This window comes from Hipposideros armiger, unplaced genomic scaffold (assembly GCF_001890085.2).
Source record: "Hipposideros armiger isolate ML-2016 unplaced genomic scaffold, ASM189008v1 scaffold_121, whole genome shotgun sequence".
NCBI classification, from domain to species: Eukaryota; Metazoa; Chordata; class Mammalia; order Chiroptera; family Hipposideridae; genus Hipposideros; species Hipposideros armiger.
The window spans coordinates 1,096,013-1,118,255 of NW_017731471.1; the positions used below are offsets into that span (position 1 = coordinate 1,096,013).

The following is a 22,243-nucleotide window of genomic DNA, read 5'->3' on the forward strand; positions in this document are numbered from 1 at the left end:
ATATTCAAACATATGAGGTGTTCGTTTTTTTGTTAGAGATGTTCCTGCTGGAGTCCTCTGTGCTCCCGTTCCAGTTGTTCTGGCTGCCCTCTAGGTTTGCTGTACAGCTGTTGCCCCTAGGGTTTCCTAAGAGGAAACCGCTCTGGGTTTCCTGAGAGAGTGCCTGGGAGGCAAAATTTTAAGACTTATATCTGAAATTATGCTTATTCAATTCCTATACTAGCCTGCTTGGCTATTTACAGAATGTCAGCTTATGTATCAGTTTCTCAGACTTGAAGGCTTTGCTTCATTGTCATTGCTGAAATTCTAATGACATTCTGATTCTTTTATTATCTTTGTAATTTTCCCTTCCTTTCCCTTTCCTGTCATTTTAATGGGGTTTCCAGAGTGAGCAGAGGTAAACAGTGATTTCAAAAGGCCATGTTTAACCAGAATTTCTCTGTTGGGCATTTTACATACTAGATATGTATTTCACCTTTATGGATAAAGAAAAGTAATAGTTGAACTCTTGGACAGGATCACAGATTTAGAGAGTAACAGCAGGGATTCAAGTCCAGGTTTGTTTGATTTCAAAGGCTGGTGCTTTTTCATTGTGCCTCACTCCCTGAAATGATGTTTCTAGACTAGGACTTTTTTGTTTAACTCTAGAGAGAACAGCAAAAGAAAAATTTGGTGGCTGCTTTAAACAATACAAAAAATTTTAAGGCTCACATTTTTCTTAAAAATTCATTTGTATTTTAATTAAAACTGTCCATATAATTATAATTAATTTTAAAATGCATTGTGTTTCTGCATACCCAATGGTATGCTATGCCCTGGTTTGGGAAGCAGAAATTGTAGTCCAATCTTTCTGCAGATGAGACCCAGATGATACCCATAGATCACCAAATTAATGTCTTAAGTTGGGCCAGAACTTGAGCATACTGATGACTTTTCCCCCTTCTGATTACCTTTCCCCATACATTATTATTTCATATGTAAAGAAGAACTGAAAAAAATTTGTAATCACCCATAACCCTAGCACTTAGACTCTACAACTGCCAATTCATCTATCCTACAATCCCTGATTGTACCTTCTAAGTACTTTCTACTAGACTCTGCTTCCACAGTCTTTCCCATTTATTTGGGTCATTAATTCAGAGAATGAATGGAGAAATGCAAATAGCCAAATATTTGAGTACCTGCTATAAGATTAGGACATAATGGAGGGAATATAATATAGCACTGATGTACTAAAGGAATTTACAACCCAATTGAGAGGGATATAACAATTTGTGAGCATATGAACTGGAATAGTACAAGGAGATGTGCTTCCTGACTTAATATAGAATCATGAATTATTGATAAAGTTTAGGCTTAAGTGTAGCAAATTCACTTTTAACTCCCATACAATATATGTATGCCTGCATACAGAAGAAAATTATAATCATGTCATAAACAAAATCTCTTTAGCTCCAGGGTTTCTGCTTCCCTTCCTTTCCTTCTTATGTCCAAAACTTGCCTCTAGCACATAATAGAAAAGTCAGTAAGGGGTATACAATGAGATGATTCCTTCCTAACTCAATCCCCTAGCTGCCAGGTTCTCTCCTTAGAAGAACCACTCTAAGGCTGGTTTCCTTCACTGTGGAATTACTTAATGCATATAAAAAGCATAGCCATGTGTGTATGTACATATAAGTATATTAAAATATATATGGTGGCATATTGCACACCTGCTATTCTGATTAGTATTTTCTTCCCTACCTACTGAGTACTTCCCTTCACTCTGGACTCCTTAGACCATAGTGTGCATTACATCTTCCATTCTCCCGCATGCTGGCTATATTCCTATATTCAAAGACGTGTTTCCTCCTTGTAAAAGGAAGAACGTGGGACAACAATGTCCGCACCCCAATTACCACCAGTACATCTTTTTAAAAATTTCACCTAGACGCTGGAGGACAAGAGCTGCCTTAAGTCATTCTTGAAGTTAGATTAGGTGAGCGTAGTTAGGGAAGGGAGGTCTGCAAGATAAAGCAGTCTTCATCTGAAAGAGCAAACCACTCACTGACGTAGTAAGTAAATGAACACTCAGATTGTAACCAATATCTACAGATTCCCACCGAAGACAGCATGTTATGTTTTTAATAGACTTAAATCCATATTCTTTCATTTTTATTTTGTTTCACTATGATGAGTCACAGGCTGATTCTAAACAAAAGTAAGCAATTCCCTGATTTATAAGTAATTCATCCATTAAACAAATCTTAATTGCTTTTTGGACCTCAGAATTACTGGGCCTTGTTTATCTTCCTTGAATCCCTCAAGTAAAAAACAAAAGATAAACTATAAGTTTAATTTTATTAATAATCTCAGAACAAATACATTAACAATTTCTTAGTTATATAGCATTTTACAATTTTGAAAGAACTTTCACATATACCAATTAAACCCTCACAACATCCCTGTGAGGTAGGCAGGGTCGGTGTTATTTTCCTATTACTAGTGAGGAGAACAAGGCTCAGAGGTGAAGTAAGGTCACACAGTTGGTAAATGATAGAGCCAGGACTAGAACCTAGGCCTTAGACATGCTGCCTCCCTGAGAACATTCAAGTAATGATATCCTATGCTATATATAATGAACATTTCTCCTATGACATTCATCAGATCTGTTTTTATAAGTTTGATACCACCTTTTCCTAACATCCAAAAACAAACTGTGATGAGACATTTCTTCCATTACTGGACTATTTCTGTTGGATGCATCAAGCACCATCCTAAGATGAAACCTGTATTTTAAGTTTTGAGGATCCTTGGCTACAAGTTCTAAATTATGTATGAAAATACATTTTAGAAAATTTTGCAAGTATTCCTATGTTGAATATGTTAAACTTAAACAAAAACTGCACAAGCCTGTTTATATTTTTGAAAGCTTTGCAATCTTTCGCAGTAAGATGTTTAGATGTGTATAAATGGAAAAAAGGGGAAAGTGTTTAGTAACATTACAACATTAGTGGTAAACCTATGCAGAGTGCACTTAAGTGCAAGTCATATCACACTAATTTGTTTTTGCTGTTGGCTTTCTAGAGGAAGGAAAATCATTAGAAAACATTCAGGTTTGATCGTATCTTCAGTGTGACATCCTCATCAACTAGCCAGAAAAATGATCTGAATTCTACCAATAGGAGGAGGGTTCAAGCAGTAGTGATCGAAGCATATATGTGTGTGGTAAAAAGGAAGAAAACACTTGCTCTTCAGTGGTTTTGCCTAGGTCCAGTGTAAATATACTTATCACTTATCAAGTCAGATTTTAAGCTATAGCATCATCTATGTTAAATTTAGAAATGTGAAATCAGGTAGCGTTATCAACTTGGAATATAAGACTGAAACTGAATGTTAACGGACCCAAAACTACTTGTCAAAGGCAGAGTAAAACTCGCTGGGCATAAAAGGCAAGGGATAAAACTCAACTGCTCTGGTATGGAGGGAAAAAGCAAATGCAAACCTTCAGGTTAAAGTGAACCATAGAACATCAGACATGTAAAGCAAGTTTAAAAAATATGAAAATGACACTAATCTGTATTTTCAGGAATGACATTTTTAAAATTCCAGTTTTGGCCTTTTAAGAGCAAGGGGAAGAAACTTAAGCCTATGGGGAGGAGATGGTACAGAAAACAAATGGGATCTAGAAACGGGGTTGAGGAGGTAGGAGGTTAGGGAACACCAAGAAACCAGTTAAATACATTCAAAATGGATTTAGAATCACTCTAAATCCATCCTCTCCAAAAATGTTTCCTAAATTGAGAAATTTGGTCAAAAAGTTGGTAACAAAAGTGACTGTTACCTTACAAAAGAAAGTATTTAAATGCAGATTAGAAACTACTCTTAAAGATTAGTCCACTGATCAGGCTGTAGAAACTGAAACTTCAGTGCCAGTGTCAGTGATACATGGCAGAAAACTGCTTCCAAAAATAGAATTGCCACCTTAGGACTCAACATTAGTGAAACTATTAAGAAACAAGTGCTTAAATTTTTATACTTTGAAGCCTAATGGAAAAACAGTGGCGCCCTTACTTATGAAATCTAACAGTTTAAACTAATGTGAAAAATATTGCAGCTACATTTAAGTTCTCTAAGATAAAACTTGAGAAGATCTAGAATATTCTAGTTCAGTATACCAGACTCAAAAACCACTACACATTTGAAATGCATCTAGACGACTATATTCCTTACATAGTATCATTGTCATCATCATCTTCGTGTTTTCTCTTCAATGGGTTTGATTCATTGGCCGTGCTCTGTGATGAAACCATGTTGGTGGTAATAAGAATATTTTTGGGCCCAATCATTGAAGGATTAATCAGAACATTTTGAACTGCAGTTGTTGCGGGAACTGTAAACAGAGGAGAAAACACCCCCAAACTATGAATTACCCAGAATTAGAAAGATGGTAAAAAGTATTCAACAAAGCTGAATGTAATTCTAATAATTTTAATAGCATGAAGTACAACTACATCATAGAAGAAACTCAGGTAATTATACTGCATTAAAAGTTTAATTTTTTAATACTTTAAATTAGTATCTAGTACAAGGTTACAGGAGTTCTGTTAGTTTTTTTGGTTTTGAACTTAACTACCTAAAGTTTCACACTTAGTACTTAGTCATGGGAAGACGTGCACTGCATTCGTGGCATATACTAAAGGCATATGTATGTTCAAGGTGAGGAATCATGCTTCCCTTAATAGGCCAATATTTCATGTAAGTAGTTTATTGTGTGTGGTTAAGTTTCAGATGTGAAATCTAAACATATGCATTAATAAACTATGCTATAACAGAATTCTACTTATATTATTCCAACTTTATGTCTCCTTCCATGAAGTGAGTAAAGGTACAATTTTCATTTGATGTACACTAAGTTGTATTATTTTCTTTAGCTTTAATCCTAAGTGCTTTTCTCTGAAGATGTCTTAGATTTGTGGACTCTAAATTATTTTGGTTCACAGTGTTTTTCAGGAATCTGATGATCACACCAAATACTCTCCCCCGACCAAACATTACACATATGTAAAATTTCATATAATTTTTTATTGGGGTCATAGGACCCCCCCCTGAATATTTTCAGCATCACTGCCAGCTTCCTGTTATGATACTAAAGCAATTTAACTCTTGCTATAGGAACACAAACTACTATAATCACAAACTATTCAAAAATTTTAAAATTCAGAAAAAAATCTTTTAAAAGAACCACTTACAACATTCCCCACCCTCTGCCTGCCCATCACATTACCTGGTTTGACAGGTGTGGACTGAGAAGGTGGAATCTGCACCGTAAATCTTTGGCTTGTCACTGACACTGGAGGTGCAACTTTATTTGGCACAGACACTGTTTGTGGGGTTGCTGTAGTTGTAATTAACAGACCATATTAGTTAGATGACCCATTATACAGCTTAATATTCTGCCCTCCTTAGATAACAGAAACTACCTTCAAAGGGAACTAACGACAGGTGAGAAGAAAAACATTTGAAATAAGAGCAAACAAAAAATGTTTACAAGCTTAGTAGTTTAGATGCTAAAACTTCAGGATAGTGTAGTGGTAAAGAATGTAGGCTCTGGAGCCTACCTGCTTGTGTCTGAATGCAGGCTTTATCACCTACTAGCTGAGTGTCCTTGGGGAAGTTATTTGATTTTTGTACCTCAGTTTTCTCATCTGTAAAATGGGGACAACAGTATCTACTTCATAGAATTCTTGTAAAGCTCTTCAAACAGCAACTGGCACTGGATTTTAGCTAAATGATGTCATGAAGTTGAGTGTTTAAATAATCTAGCAGAGTAAAGACCCAAGTTTTATATTAATTTCCTTATGTGGCACTTTTAATCTCTCACTTGCTGAGAATGAGAAGATGTCTACTAGGTCCATGAAGCTAAATCAGCATGCATCAAATACACCCTTTGGGGTCCCCAGGTAGGCACAAGAAATAATTTTCCTTTTCTATATCGAAATTTTTTAAGCAGGAAGGGATCTTAGAGATAACCTAGTCCAACCCTCTCCACCCCCATCTTAATTCCACACATTACTCCAAGGTACAACTCAAAATACCACCCCATTTTGTAAAATTTTTTATTTGTTCAGAAGTGACTGCCTGCCTCTGAAATTCCTTTAATACATTATAGGAGCCTTATTATTAGTGTCTTATCTCATTTGGTAAATTACAAGCCTCGGTTAACTTTTTTTTTTACCCTTCAGCACATGGCTTTTGTGCTTTGCTCGTAACAGGCACTCAAATGTTTGCTTGATGAATGAATTTTGCAAGACTCAAAGACTCAGTATGTATACTGACGACATAGCTCTCAAAAATGCATTTATGAAAATGTGTCTGTTCCTAGTTTTTCCTTTGGGGATGCAGGCTTTCTATACATCCCTTCCCCCTGGAACCAGCAGTCTTCCCAGAGGAGAAAGTTACTAAAAGAAGCTACAACTATCATCATCTCCAGGGACAAAGGAGAAGAAAGCCTACATGGGGAAAGAAAGCCCAAAGGTATCCAGGAATCTGGGTTCTAGTGCTTTCTCTCACAAAGGTGAGACTTGAATATATCTCCATTCCTAGGCAAGTTTTCCCATGTGTTAAGAAATGGTCCAAAGAATTTGGTGAAGGTTAATGAAGCAATGTAAGTATTTTGTCAAGAAAATTCACAGTAGGTAGATGTTTTCTTGGCCATTACCATAAGGAGTTGTTAACATTTAATTAAGTAAGGAGTTTAGGTTTCAAAATTGAACAGAGTAGATGCTTACTTAGGTCTTATGCTTTATAAAACTCATTGAATTTTTTTAAGTTAAAAACTTGTATGTTTAATAGTAGTGTTCAGCAGCTCCCTCAACTCTAGATTTTAAAAATCTCTAAAACATGTACAATAAATATCTAATCAGGAATAAAAATCACAATTGATAACTAAAATTGGTTAACTTGCAAACACGTATAACTGATTACCATAGTCTAGAGGTTTTTAAAAAGTTGGTATTCACTTAAGTAATATGAATCCACAGATAAACAGTATATGATCAAAAATTATACAAATTATATATGCAAATTTCTGTCCACAAAGGTCACATGCAGGTAACTAGAAGTACACAAGTAATACTATACCAGACTGGTTTAAAAATGCTGGAATGTAAATTCACATCCTAAGAATATGAAGAGATGGTCTACACACCTCAAAAATCAAATGCTGCTTACACTAGACCTATATGACATCTACAGGATTAAAGTTATAAGCAATAAGAGCCAAAAAACAATACTGGTCAAAGAGAAGGGTTTGTTTGTTTGTTTCTGAAAATACTTTGACTATGAAAGACATCCAGCAGGAATATAGGATAGGAAACCTAAATCCATTATTTATGTTTTCCTTATTACCTAAACAATGACATTAAAAAGACACAAATAATGGTTTCTAAATACCCTTCTCCACTAAAAGGAACCAGCGCACTTCGGAGAAATGGCTGATTCTGGGACTAGGGTGAAAATATAAGTTACCAGAGGGCAAGCAGGGAGAGGTGGTGGTAGAAGAGGGAAAAGAGGGTCAAATATATGGTGATACGTTATTTAAATTACATTTTAAACCTGTATAATTTTACCAACCAATGTCACCCCAATACATTTAATAAGAAAAATATATACAAGATGAATTTGGAACATCTTGTGCCAGAAAGCAAGAAATGCTCAAACAATGATGGAGACCGACGGGCACAGATGAAGGGGCTCCCACTGATCAGTACAGGGCAATCAACACTACTTTTGGAAAGGTTAGTACTAAAAAAGAACAGTTTTTTCTTTGATATCCTTAAGCTTTTTGTACATTTAAACTTCTTTCTTCTGACTGCATTCTCTTGCCAATTTATTCAGAAATTTCTTTAATTACTGGTAAGTTGGCTATTGCCATGAGTGTGTTTGGCAGCTTCATTTGTATAGAAGGCAGAAAAAAACACAGCTTAAACTGGTTTTGGTATCATACTTTATACCAGCAACAATGATGGGTAATGTCTAAACCTATATTCATTGGGGATCAGATACTCCTTGTGGCTTTCTCATTTTGAAATCTGGTAAAATACTTTATGTCTATAGCTTTACTAGAGGATGAGTAAACTATCAATGTCAACACACATATGGGAATTTCTGACTCACCTTCTGACTTGGATTATAGTTCAAAATCAAGTGCTGAGGCACTTCTTTACCAGCCAGAAAAGGAATTTCCCTCTCTCACTTACCTATAGTAGGAGTGGTGGGTCTGCTACTAACAGCACCAACACTTAACCGTGGAACTAGTCTTCCTTGATTAGGTCCCTAGAGGATTTAACAAACAAATTAGTTTTAATGTTCAGATTTGACACCTAAACTTACCAGGAATGAAATCAGGATTGTTAATATGAATTATTAATGGACAACCCATGGCAAGAATGTCCTGTTTTTGTTCTATTCGTGTTCTAAATCTAACATTTAAAATATATTTTTCACAAATATGAGTTTCTCACACAGATGTGTGCATGTGCATTTATGTAGACGCACACACACATACACACATATAGTTCTATATAATACTTAGGTTAACGTAGAATCTCTTTTTGGGGATAACGGCTAACTTCCTTATCATGTTCAATCTTAACTAATCAACATCTTAACCCAAGAAGAAATAAACTCTCTTATAGTGGAACTTCAGACAACAAAGGGAGCCCAATATGGGGAGAACTTTTTCAGTGGTAGGAAAGCCTTAGGTCATATTTCAGAAAGCAAGTCTAATTTCTGATGGTATATAATTTACTCTATTATTGAGCTTCACTAAAAAAACTATGTTCAAGTGGAAAGGTTGGGAGTGATGAAACCTGGGAATCAGCCCTAGCTTTGCTACTAACTCCACAGATGAGTTTAGGCTCAGTTTCCTGGTGTGAAAAATAAGTGTTGAGTTAACATGAACTCTAAAGTTCCTTTTAGCTCTAAAACTCTTAGGTCTTACATTTTGTATTTTAACATAGCAAATAACTGTAGACACAGTATTTCTGAGGTAGTAAATTAAAAAAATATATATATATATCTTAGTAAATTATCTTAGACTTGAATCTACTACACTATCTACAGGCATTCGCTCTTTACAAATTTCTTACCTTTTTAATTAAGGACTTCAGCCTATAGTTTGGAGCTGTTAAGCAGTATCTGTCAGGAGGCAGTCTGGGTCCTGCATATGGCTTAATCAGAGGTAAAGGGGTTTGGTTTTTCTGCCTTGCAATATCCAGTAAAAACTAAAAAAAAAAAATCCTTATAAGAACTTCAATGGAAAAATTATGAGTAAAATGAACTTTAAATAAAAGTATGCTCAGGGCCGCCGGCAGAGTGGCGCGTTGGTTAAGAACTGACTTGGGACGCCAGAGGGCCCCGGTTTGGATCCCACATATGAGGGCCAGTGACACTGCCCTCTACAGCTAAGATGCTGAACAACAGCTCAACCTGGAGCTGAGTTGCTGTGAGTCGCAACAGGTGTAGGCTGCAGGCCCTGTGGCAGTGAGTTGCTATGGGCTACCATGTGTAACCAGCAGCCAGCGTGAGCGGCTGTCCAGAAGCCTGCGACTGATCTGTCTCGCCTGGGAAGAGTGTAATGATGGTGCCAACTTGGGCCAGTGAAGCAAAGTCCTCCACAACTAGACTGAAGAACAAAATGACAGCAACTTGTCTGGTCCCCTTCCTCAATTCCCCAACATTGTTCCCATCCCCCAATTCCCCAATAAAAATCTTAAAAAAAAATTATGCTCACATCTCTTGGGGGAGGAGAGGTAAAGGACTGGTCAGCGCGGCACTGGATCGCCAGTCTCACATCATCTGCATCTACATTGGGTTTTTTAGCATGGCTTGAATAAATTTTTGCATCATCCAGAATTGTAGTCACATATCCTTTAAGAACAAAACATTATTTTCTTAAACATATGGAAACAGCTTAATATTTATGGCCACTTTTCTTAATGGAACGTTCCATTAATTCCTAGAAAGTTGATGAGTTTTTGTTCTAATACCTAATCATTCTATCTGATCAATTTTAAAAGGATACCACAGTATAAATATGGCTGTCCCCTAGCTTGAGCTCCTTTTTAATGCTTTAGGCTGAATTCTAAGATATTAACTGTTAAAGTAATTTAGTTGAAAATGTTCTTAGAATAAAAAGGATCTTTTCAAATTCACAAGTTAGGCAAATTTGTGTGTGTGTGTGTGTGTGCTGTCAACTTACGGAAAGCAAATTCCAACATCTGATTTATAACCCTTGGTTCGTACTCAGTAATTCCCATATCCTTTAGAATCTGCGCCATCACCTGTGGATTCAAATAAAAACGCCAGATTTATAATCTAGGTACTGGAAATCAAGACTGGACCGAAGGTAGTATTTATATTTATGATACAGGGTCCCCCTTCTCCGGGCTCCAAACTTGTGCTCATCCTTTTCCTCCCAAGTGAGTGTCAGGATCACACCGAATCCCTTCGTACCCTCTGCTGAAAACTTATTTTTTTCCGCAAGGGGTTGGGGCGGAGGCGAAGAGGCCCCGGTTGGCTTTCCCAGCAGAGGTAGGGGTGGCTACAGCTGGTTGTCATTTTTGGATGTGGCGATGGGAAAGCTAGCATCAGAACCCTGGACGCGAGAGTCAGGGTTCGCAGGCCAGGCGACATGACGAGGCGGCCGGGACCCGAGGCCCAGGAGACAAAGCCGGGCGGCTGGCCTGCGCATTCCGGCGGGGCTGCCGGGATGGCGGGAGAGCGCCCCGAAGCCAGGGCACCCCCATCTCACACTCCTTCCGGCCGCCTCGGCTGGGCTGAAGTCAGCACGCGAGCCCATCCTCAGGCCCTAGGCCTGGGCCTGCCTCCCAGGTCTCTGGCCGCGCGGTGCCTCGCGACCCGCTGTTCATCCTTCGCACTTACCAAGGCATCTCTCGGAGCGTTCTTGGGAGGCGCCATCTTGCTCGACTCCATGTTCTCCTGCCACTAGTAATCCGGGGAGAGAAGGCTGTTCGCAGGCTCCTCGCTCAGGCTCCACCCCTGCGGGGTGCGGAAGGCGGGGTTACTGCGCCACACCCTCCGGCCGCCTCTTCCCAGCCGCTACTCGGCCCCAGGGAGGCTGAGGCGGAGTCGGCCCACCCCCCAGAGGAGTAGAAGAAACGGGTAAACGCTTTCCGGAGAAGCCCTCGGCCAACCCCCTTCTGCAAACACCTGGAAGAGCCAAGAAGTTCGTCTTTCCAGAGCTGTTCTCCGGAAAAGGGCACCAAATGGGCCACCCTTGCCTTTTCTGGGGCCCCTCCTCACACCTCCCTTCCTGCCACCCTGGCCCCTTGGGTCTCCTTGGAATGCCTGCAGGAGCCCTGCCTCCACCTGCCCCTATGGTTGGGTTCCCTGGTTAAAAGCAGAACACCAGTTAAATTTGAATATCAGATCAATACTGAATACATTTTTTTAAAAAAAGATTTAGCCACATGGATTTTCATTTCTTGTTGTTGTTGTTTTTGTTGTTGTTTTTTTTTATTGTGGAATTGGGGAGGAGAACAGTGTTGGGAAATTGGGGAAGGGGAACATTGTGTTTTTCCAGGACCAATCAGCTCCAAGTCAAATTGTTGTCCTTCAATCTTAGTTGTGGAGGGCGCGGCTCAGCTCCAAGTCCAGTTGCTGTTTTCAATCTAGTTGGGGGGAGGGGGACGCAGCCCACCATCCCATGTGGGAGTCTAACCGGCAACTTTGTTTTTAAGAGCATGCCTCTCACCATCTCAGCTCGGGCACAGCTCACTGGCCCATGTGGGAATCCAACCCGTGACCCTGTTGCTCAGAGCTCATGCTCTTAACCAACTGAATCACTCAGCTGGCTCCTGAATACACTTTTAGCATAAGTATCTCCCAAGTTGTACGCGGAGTATACTTACACTACAAAATTATTTGTTCATCTGACGTTCACATTTAACAGGGTGTTCTGTATTTTTATTGGCTAAATCTGGCAACTCTACCCTATATCCTGCTCTCCACACAGCAAGCCTTTGGTCGGCTCTGGTCATACTTGAAGCCCTGTCAAGGTTGCCCATTTCATACTGATGAAAAGCTGAAGCCTTTGACCACCTGCAAGATTCTCTGCTGGAGCCCCTCCACCCTTGTTTGGCCCTGAGTAGTTTCCTCTCTGTCTCCCTGCTGAGGCTCACCCAGGGCCCCCACTTGCCTCCCAGATGCCCTTCCCTCCCCACTCTCCACAGAACAGCCTGAGTGACTTAAGAAAAACGTGCATCAATTAACTGTCTCTGGCTTAAAGTGTCCCAAAGAGAACTCTGTTATTCCTCCACAATCCAGCAATATGCCTAGAATTCTCCATTCTAGGAAAGACACTTTAGCAGTCAGCCATACTATGTTCTTTCCCCTACAATCCACATTCAGTCTAACAGCGAGTCCTGTCAGGGCGACCTCCCAAAATCTATCTGTGTCTCCCAAAGTCTACCTGTGTCTCCCCATCCCCATCCAGTGCTACAATGCTAACAGTCCAAGCCGACAGCCTTACTCACTAAGACTACAGAAATAGGTCCCCAAAATTGTGCTCCACCACATTCTTCACACGACCAGAGGAATCTCTTAGTCATAAATCAAATAATTGTATTCCTTTCCTTAAATCCTTATAATGGCTTCCCTCATATATGCAAAAATTCATACTGGTTTCTCGAGCTTAGCAGGCCCCTCAGTTTTTGACACAAGCTTACCTTGTTGAACTTGTCTGAATCCATCATCTTCGAGGCACCCATCTTGAACTTGAAGCAGGTTCCCCAAGATCCTCATGTTCTTAACATATTATTTCCAGTGGGAACTGTGATACCCATGCTCTGTAAGCACCTTTCCGAACTCACCATGGACAACCTCTGTGTGAGACTAATAACAATTTTCTCCCTTTTGAATAGGTAGCACATGCACAAGGTACTCATTTAAAAAGTATATTTAAAAAACGAGACAGGAAAACCTCTGGCTTGTTCTAGCCACTCATTTCTCTTTTCACAGAAGGCACCACTTTTTACCAGTTTATCGTGTGTGTAATTTACAAATATTACCTTCTTTATATCTTGTTCCCTCACCCGAATGGTACTATACCATTGGGGTGACCATTTTTAAGAGAGCAACCTGGGACATAGCTGTATTAGATGAAAAGACCCATAATATATAATAAATAATTGCTCACATGTTATTGCTTTAATATAAAAATAGATGTTCAGTTTATTTTTATTCATTTAAAATTATGTTTTTCTTTATTGTTTACTTTTCTGTTACACACATGCTATTATTTAAAACAGACAATATGACTAGGTAACAGTAGCAATTAGTAATAATTAATAAGACTAATTAAATAATATGTTTAGGAAAATATTTTTTTCATATTTCTGTCCTCTGTCACAGCAATTTATTTTAACTTTTGGATATTTAAATTTTGTAGGTCATATTATTGTGTGTTCTTAATATACATAAACATAAGACTTTAAAAAAAGAGAATGTAAATACAATAAGACAAACAGCTATCATCTATTGCCTATATTTAATTAAAAAATCACAATGAAATGTTTCTTTTGGCCCGTTATACAGTAGGATACTTTTACTCTTTCTGTTTCTTTTCCAATAATACTTCTCTGAACTGCCTGCAGCCTTTAGGACATCCATATTAATATCTGTAGAACACCTCATTATTATTTTAAAATAACAACTTAATTTATATACTTTAATTGTATATAAATTGAGTTTATATACAATTATATATATGTGTGTGTATATATATATATATATATATATATATATATATATATATATCACATGCCATACAATTTGCCAACTTAAGGATGTACAATTAAGGGGTCGTTTTATTCTATTCACAGAATTGTGCAACCATTACATCATACATTTTAGAGTATTTTCAACCCCCCACAAAGAAACCACACTTGGACATAAAATTAACCCACCCCTGTTGCAATAAATGATACTTATACACCCAATGTAATCTGTGCTTCACTAGGATACTACTTGTTGTGTAGACATTAAGCTTATCCCTGTCTATTGCACACTAACCTATTCTGTGTATTTGGAGTAATTGTTAGAGATTTTCAGATATTGACAATTACCGTCCATCTAGCAGATCATCCATGATCTACAGTAATAATAATTTTAAAAACTGGTATAATTCATTATCTAGAGTTATCATGGACAGTCATATAGTCCTTAATTCCTCTTGGCTAGACAATGGAAATTTTGTACTATAGCAAATAGTTCTTGTTATACCTATATAAATATTATAGGACAAGTAGAATAGTCTGTCGCTTGCCTGAAAGAAAAAAAAGCTAGGCCTAAAAGAGACCCAGCTGGGTTCTGGGATGATGTAATTGCCTGGAATTTAGAATTTTGGCCTATGGCTTTGAGATTTGTTACAAGGACCATTAGTCATTTTATTTCTGAGAATCACCTGTGTTACAATTTGACTGATGTACCCTGTCCAGAGACTTTAATGCTATTGCACAGCCATTGTCATGTCAGATGGTTCAATAACTCATCCTACAACAAAAGGAGAAGAAAGGATTAACTCTTGTTCAACTATAGACTATGGTTAATCCATACTCTTCTGATCTTGATCAGTAAAATCTGGTGAAAATCCAGGATTTTTATGGATTAAAGTTCTGTGGCCTGATGTCATCTGCCCTAGGAGAAAAGGGGGAACTGACAACAATGACAACACCAACACCAACATAAAGGCATCCTCTGACATCTAGGAACTGGTCTAATACAGCTGGGCCTCAGTGTTATTAGAAGCTTGCCTGGGGCTCCTAGCTAGGCTATATTATTCTCCTGTTGGACATAAACAATCTCAAAGAATACAAACATCAGACAGTCACTCTAGGATCATGATAAAGTGAGACATAGCAAGGCCACTTCATAGCTTTATCTAAACACATAAAACACTGTGACCCGTAAAATACCAAACATTCTCCTTACTCAGATTATCATGAATAACTGCTACTTCTTTACCAACTACAGCTTTATCCTTTTAAGTCTTCCTTCCCTATAGATAAGATTTATTGCGATACCCAAAAGTTGCCTCAGCTTTCTGACAGCACCCAATCTAGAGTAAACAGCTTCTTCCTTAGACCCTCTAATATCTACTTACTGAGACTCCCCGTACTTCTCCCGGTATATGTTCTCCCTTGCTATAAGAAGTAATAAACACAATTTGTTCAACTACAGGTGCATTGCTGGTGCTCTTTGGTCTGGAAGGCATTGACATTTGCTATCCATATATCCATTTTGGTGAAGTGTCTCTACTTCGTCCCTTTAGCTCGATGTTGAATTGGATTGCTTGTTTTCTTATTACATAGTTTTAAGAGTACTTTATATATTCTGGATATAAGTCCTGTAGAAGATTTGCAAATGTTATCCCCCAGCCTACTGCTTGTGTTTTCATTTTTCTTAATGGTGTCTATTGAAGCTCAAAAATATTTTTTTATTTTGAGGAAATCTAATTTATTAATTTTTAAAATAGATTGTGCATTTGGTGACATATGTAAAGAAGATTTTCCTAATCTATGGTCTTGAAAATTTTCTCCTATGATTTTAAATAAAATTTTAATAGTTTCAGTTCATATTTAAGTCTGTTTTTTATATATGCTGTGAGATAAGGATCTAAATTCATCTTGTTGCATGTGGATATCCAGTTGTCCCATTTGTTGAAAAACAATATTTTCCTTATTGATTTGCCTTGTTGTCTTTGTTGAAAATCAATTGTCCATAAAGTTAAGGGTCTATTTTTGGACTATATTTTGTTGCATTCATGTATATGTCTGTCTTTGTGCCAGTACCATGCTGTCTTGTTTATTGTAGCTTGTACTCAGTTTTGAAACTGGAAAGTGTGAGTCCTCTAACTTTATTCTTTTTCAAAATCATTTTGTCTATTCTTGGTCTTCTGCATTCCCGTAAAAATTTTAGGAACAGATTGTCATTGTTTACAAAAAAAATCTTTCTGAGATTTTGATAGGGATTGCATTGAATTTTTGACCCATGTGTTATTTAGAAGTGTGTTTGTTCTGCAAGTATTTTGGGATTTTCCAGCTATCTTTCTGTTACTGATTTCTAAATAGTTTCATTCCATTATGCTCTGACAGAATACTTTTTATGATTTCCATTCTTTTAAATTTGTTAATGTATATTTTATGGTCCAGAATGTGGTCTATCTTGATGAATGTTACATGTGAGCTTGAGAAGAATGTGTATGATGCTACTGTTGGATGAAGTATCTGATGTAGAATACATAAAGACCTCTTACATCCCAATGATGAAAAGACAAATAAGCCATATCTTGCTCCTCTGCAAACCTCAGTTGAAAGTGAGACTTATTTAGTGTTTCAAATATACAGTATAGTGATCATAGGAACAATTTATGACCTGATAGTGTTGAGAAATTATTGTGCATACGCTATAATGTTATAATTTAAAAATGATTTTTAATTCAGAACATTTTAACAGATTTTTATAATTATTATGAAGTTAAATTGAATCACCTTGTTCAGTAAATCATTTTGTCTTACATTAATGCTTTATGCCACATATGTAACACTTTACAAAAAGACATTCATTAAAATTTTTAAATTACAAAATTTTAACAATGATTTGATATTTTTTGTTAGAATTTCAGGTATATACCGTAATAGTTTCTCAATATTTCATTTTATAATGAGGATATCCAACTTTGGCTAAATACTGACTTTTAGTACTCAGCTGTTTTATGGTTGGTCAAAATATTCAGTGCACCTCTAATATATACCTAGAAGTAGAATTGTTGGGTCAAAGGGTTTGCACGTCTTCATACTTCCTAAATATTTCAAATTGTTTTCCAAATTAGATGTATCCATTTATAGTACTACCAGCAGTGTGATAGTTCCCTTTGCCAAACATCCTTGACAATATATATTATTAGCAGACTAAAATTTTTGACATTCTGATGAGAGTGAGGTTGTAATTTTGTTTGTGTTATTTGCAATTGTATTAAGAAATGGGCTGTACATCTTTTCATTTGTTTTATGGCCTGTTTTCTCATCTGTGAATTGCTGGTTTGTGGTAAGTTGAAGAACATTCCCACGAAAGATATCTCCCTTCGAAGCCCCAGAACCTGTGTATGTTACTTTATATGGCAAAAGGGACGTTTGCAGACCTGATTAATATAAGGATGGTGAGATGGGGAGGTTATCCTGGATTATCCATGTGGGACCTAAATACAATCACAAGTGTCTTTATGAGAGGGAAGTGGAGGAAGATTTAATGATAGGAAGAGGAGAAGGATATGTGATGATGGTAGCAAGACGTTGGAGTAATGCAAGGGGAAAGGTCACGAGCCAAGGAATGCAGGTGGCTTCTAGAAGATACAAAGGACAAGGAAATGATTTCTTCCCACGAGCCTCCAGAAGGAATCAGTCTGCTAACATCTTGACTTGAGCTCACTAAAACTGTTTTTTTTAAAGACTCTTATTGAAAAAATATAGCTAACATACATTATATCAGTTTCAGGTGTACACCATAGTCTTTCAACATTTATACACCTAAAGAAGTGATCATCATGATAAATCCAGCAACCATCTGACACCGTACCATGCTATCACAATATTATTGACTATATTCCCCATGCTGTATATTATATCCCCATGACTTATTTGTTTTATATCTGGAAATTTGAACCTTTTATTACCCTTCACCTTTCCCCCCTTTTAAAAATGTTCAATTAAAGTTAATATTCAATATTATTTTGTATTAATTTCAGTTATATACTGTAGTTGTTAGACATTTGTATAATTTAAGAAGTGATCCCGCTGACTATTCTAGTACTTAACTGGCACTTTACATAGCTATTACCATATTATTGACTATAATTCCTTATGCTTTGCTTTACACACCCATGACTATTTTGTAGCTACCGGTTTATACTTCTTAACCCATTCACCTTTTTCATTCTGTCCTCCAACCCCCTCCCATCTATTCCCCTGATAAAAATAGTACCCATCTGACAGCATACATAGTTATTAAAATATTATTGAGTATATTGACTATTATTGACTATAATCCTTATGCTATACCCTACATCCCCATGACTACTTTGTAACAACCAATTTGTACTTCTTTTCTTTTCTTTTCTTTTTTTTTTTTTAGTTTCAGGTGTACAAAACAATGTAATAGTTATACATTTCACCCCTCACAAAGTGATAACACCCCTCCCCCAATGTGGCAATATTGTAGTTACCAATTTTATGCTGTCTAATCCCTTCCCCTGCTCCCTCATCCCCTCCCCCCTCCCATCTAGCAACCATCAGTTTTACTGCTATATCTCAGACTATTTCTGTTTACTTTGCTCATTTATTCAGTTCTTTGGATTCCACATACAAATGAGATCATATGGTATTTGTCTTTCTCCGACTGACTTATTTCACTTAGCATAATATTCTCTAGGTCCATCTATATCGTTGCAAATGGTAAGATTTCATTCTTCTTTATAGCTGAGTAATACTCCATTGTATAAATGTAGCACAGTTTCTGAATCCAGTTGTCTACTGATGAGCATTTTGATTGTTTCCAAGTTTGGCTATTGTAAATAGTGCTGCAATAAACATAGGGGTGCATATATTTTTTCGAATTAGCATCTTGGGTTTCTCTTGATAGATACCTAAGAGTGGAATTGCTGGTCATAAGGCAGTTCCATTTCCAGTTTTTTGAGATACCTCCATACTGATTTCCATAGTGGCTGCACCAACCTGCAATCCCACCAACAGTGCACCATGGTTTCCTATTCTCCACAATCTCACCAGCACTTGTTGTCTGTTGATTTATTGATGATACCCATTTTGACTGAAGTGAGGTGGTATCTCATTGTGGTTTTTATTTGCATTTCTCTAATGATTAGTGAGGTTGAGCATTTTTTCATATACCTGTTGGCCATCTGTATGTCCTCTTTAGAGAAATGTCTCTTCATATTCTCTGCCCATTTTTTAATTGGGTTGTTTATTTTTTGGGTGTTGAGTTGCATGAGTGTCTTATAAATTTTGGATATTAGCTCCTTATCAGATATATCATTGACAAATATCTTCTTCCATTGAGTTGGCTGCCTTTTTGTTTTATTGATAGTTTCCTTTGCTGTGAAAAACTTTTAAGTTTGATGTAATCCCATATGTTTATTTTCTCTTTTATTTCTCTTGCTTGAGGATATAGCAGTAAAACTATTACTGAGGGTAATGTCTGCAAATTTACTCCCTATCTTTTCTTCTAGGAGTTTTATGGTTTCAGATCTTACATTTAAGTCTTTAATCCAGTTTGAATTTATTTTCATATATGGGAAAAGGCAGTGGTCCAGCTTCATTTTTTGCATGTGTCAGTCCAATTTTCCCAGCACCATTTATTAAATAAACTATCTTTACCCCAATGTAAATTCTTGCTTCCAATATAATAGATTAAATGACCACATATGAATGGATTTATTTCTGGGCTCTCTTTTCTGTTCCATTGGTCTATGTGTCTGTGTTTATGGCAGTACCATACTCTTTTGATTACTATAGTCTGGTAGTATGATTTAATGTCAGGTAGCATGATACCTCCGACTTTGTTCTTATTTCTCAAGATTGCTGTGGCTATTCGGGGTCTTTTATGGTTCTATATAAATTTTAGGATTGTATGTTCTATTTCTGAGAAAAATGTCATTGGTAGTTTGATAGGAATTGCATTGAATCTATCTATTGCCTTAGGTAGTATTGACATTTTAACTATATTAATTCTTTCTATCCATGGTAATGGTATCTATTTCCATTTATTTCTATCTTCTTTGATTTCTCGCATCAGTGTCTTATAATTTTCTGAGTACAGGTCTTTTACTTTTTTGGTTAAATTTATTCCTAGGTACTTTATTGTTTTTTAAGCACCAACTTGTACTTCTTTTTTTTTATGTGCTTATTTAACCATTGTCTGTTGTTTTTTTTAAGATTTTTTTATTGGGGAATTGGGGGGATGGGAACAGTGCTGGAGAATTGGGGGAAGGGGAACAGACAAGTTACTGTCGTTTTTGTTCTTCAGTGTAGTTGTGGAGGACGTTGCTTCACTGGCCCAAGTTAGCACCATCATTGCGCTCTTCCTGGGTGATGCAGATCAGTCGCCGGCTTCTGGATGGCCACTCACTGCGGCTGCTGGCCGCTCATGCTGGCTGCTGGCTACACACGGTAGCTTATGGCAACCCACTGCAGCAGGGAACTGCAGCCTACACCGTTGCCGGCGACCCATGGCAGCCCAGTCCCAGGTCGAGCTGCCGTTCATCATCTTAGCTGCAGAGGGCAGTGTCACTGGCCCTCATATGTGGGATTCGAACCGGGGCCCTCTGACATCCCAAGCCAGTTCTTAACCATCGCGCCACTCGGCCAGCCCCAACTTGTACTTCTTAATCCCTTCCAGTTTTTCACCCACCTCCTCAACCCTCGCCCAACTGGCAACCATCAAATTGTTCTCTTTATCTGTGAGTGTTTTTCTGTTTTGTTTGTTTATTTTGTTTTTTAGATCCCACCTGTAAGTGAAATCACATTATATCTGTCTTTCTTTATCTGACATACTTTACTCAACACAATACCCTGCTGCTGGTTGCCAGATCCAGAAAGGTACAGCCATGGATAAAGCCAATAAAGCCTAAGAGGTACAGAATTGAGTGTGGCAGGTTCTCAGTGAGTTGGCAGGGTGGAAATGTGAAACAGAGGTGCAGAGCTCACCAGGCCAATCAGATTCAGATTCCTCTTGGCCATAAGTGTAAGAGGAATGCTCAACACAGGAAAGATGGTACCTACCTGCCAGCTGCATGGGAAGACGACCCCACACAGGGAAAATGGTGACTGTTCTCCAGCTCTCACCCCGGGGAAGCACACTTCAGTCTGCATCCTCTATGTCTCTGAGGCACCCCCAAGTCACCGTCCTTCCACTGGAGCCCAGGGTGAGTGTCTGCTAGTGAGTGAGCCTGTGTGTGGGCCCTTAAAGAGGACATCTGCGTTTCCTGCCACTTTCTGTCCCACCCAGATGGTCAGAATCCCCACTGTTTTTCACAGCCAGATGTTGTGGGAGCTCCCTTTCCCACCACCAGTACTTCAGTGTGGAGGGGACTGGGGTTTGTTGCTCCGGTATGGGGAACCTCTGTGGCCAAGATATTCCTCCAAGTTTTCATCCACCACACGGAGGTTTGGGGCCAGCTCATTTTGAGTATCTGCCATTCCTACCAGTCTCGATGTGACTCCTTTATACCCTTAGTTATAAAACTTCTGTTCAGCTAGATTTCGGATGGTTCTCCACGTTGATTGTTCTATAATTTAGTTGTAATTTTGCTGTGCTCATGAGATGAGGCAAGTACGATGTTTATCTACTCCGCCATCTTGGATCCTGCTGTTTAATCTGTAAAACTGATTTTGGATTTATGGCCTCCAGAACTATAAGAGAATACGTTTGTCTTGTTTGTTTGTTTTTTTAATTTGTTAGGGTTCATTATAGTGGTATTTTTTTTCTTTTAATTATTTTTTATTATGAAACATACATATTTTAGAATTAGTTTCAGCTGTACAACACAGTGCACTAGTTAAACTTTTTACCCCTCGAAGTGACAACCCCCCTCCCCAATCCGCCACCCCACTTCCCCCCAATATCATACATATCTATAACAATTCCCTTGACTCGACTCCCATACTATACTCCACGTCCCATGACTATATATACATATATATATATATATATATATATATATATATATATATATATATATAATTATACAACATCAGCTTCAGGTATACAGTGCAGTGATCAAGCCTCTTCCCCATCCATGATGCAGTCTCCCTAGCAAGACATGTGAGCACCTGACACCCCACAAAATATTCACAACACCATCAACTACATTCCTCAAACTGTCTTCCACGTCCCTGTGGCAACACTGCAGCTATGTATTTATGCTGTCCAATCCTCTCCCCCTCTCCCCCATCCCCACCCACTCCAAACCAGCAGCCATCAGTTGCTCTTCCATATCTCCGAGACCACTTCTGCCCACTTCCCTCATTCATTCAGTTTTTTAGATTCCACATATAAGTGAAATCATATGGTATTTGTCTTTCTCCAACCGACTCATTTCACTTAACATAATAGTCTTTAAGTCCATCCATATCGTCCCAAATGGTACGATTTCATTCTTCTTTATAGC

The 22,243-nt window shown here is 37.9% G+C and overlaps 1 protein-coding gene across 3 annotated transcripts; it reads right to left on the minus strand.

Annotated features, from left to right (window-relative positions):
• Positions 1–2,137: 2,137 nt before the first annotated feature.
• On the minus strand, positions 2,138–11,050 carry TAF9B (TATA-box binding protein associated factor 9b). 3 transcript variants are annotated; one of them, XM_019648192.1, is made up of 7 exons: positions 10,927–11,050; positions 10,244–10,325; positions 9,776–9,912; positions 9,132–9,212; positions 8,241–8,316; positions 5,267–5,377; positions 2,138–4,372 (listed from the first exon to the last, which is right to left on the minus strand). In XM_019648192.1, the coding sequence occupies exons 1-7, from the start codon at positions 10,975–10,977 to the stop codon at positions 4,209–4,211; spliced, it is 702 nt and encodes a 233-aa protein (XP_019503737.1). In that variant the 5' UTR covers positions 10,978–11,050; the 3' UTR covers positions 2,138–4,208. The 3 variants fall into 3 exon arrangements, with proteins under 3 accessions (XP_019503737.1, XP_019503736.1, XP_019503738.1); XM_019648191.1 differs by having other exon boundaries at positions 9,132–9,266; positions 10,927–11,047; XM_019648193.1 differs by lacking the exon at positions 9,132–9,212 and having other exon boundaries at positions 10,927–11,049.
• Positions 11,051–22,243: the final 11,193 nt, after the last annotated feature.

Bases quoted from the DNA above. Each gene is read 5' to 3' on its own strand.
- TAF9B (XM_019648191.1), bottom strand. From the start codon at position 10,977: ATGGAGTCGAGCAAGATGGCGCCTCCCAAGAACGCTCCGAGAGATGCC. The intron at 9,267-9,775 runs GTGAGCATAATT...TTTTTTTTTTAG, and splicing joins CCTCTCCTCCCCCAAGAGAT to TTTTTACTGGATATTGCAAG. The intron at 5,378-8,240 runs GTAAGTGAGAGA...TTACAACTACAG, and splicing joins ACCCACCACTCCTACTATAG to CAACCCCACAAACAGTGTCT.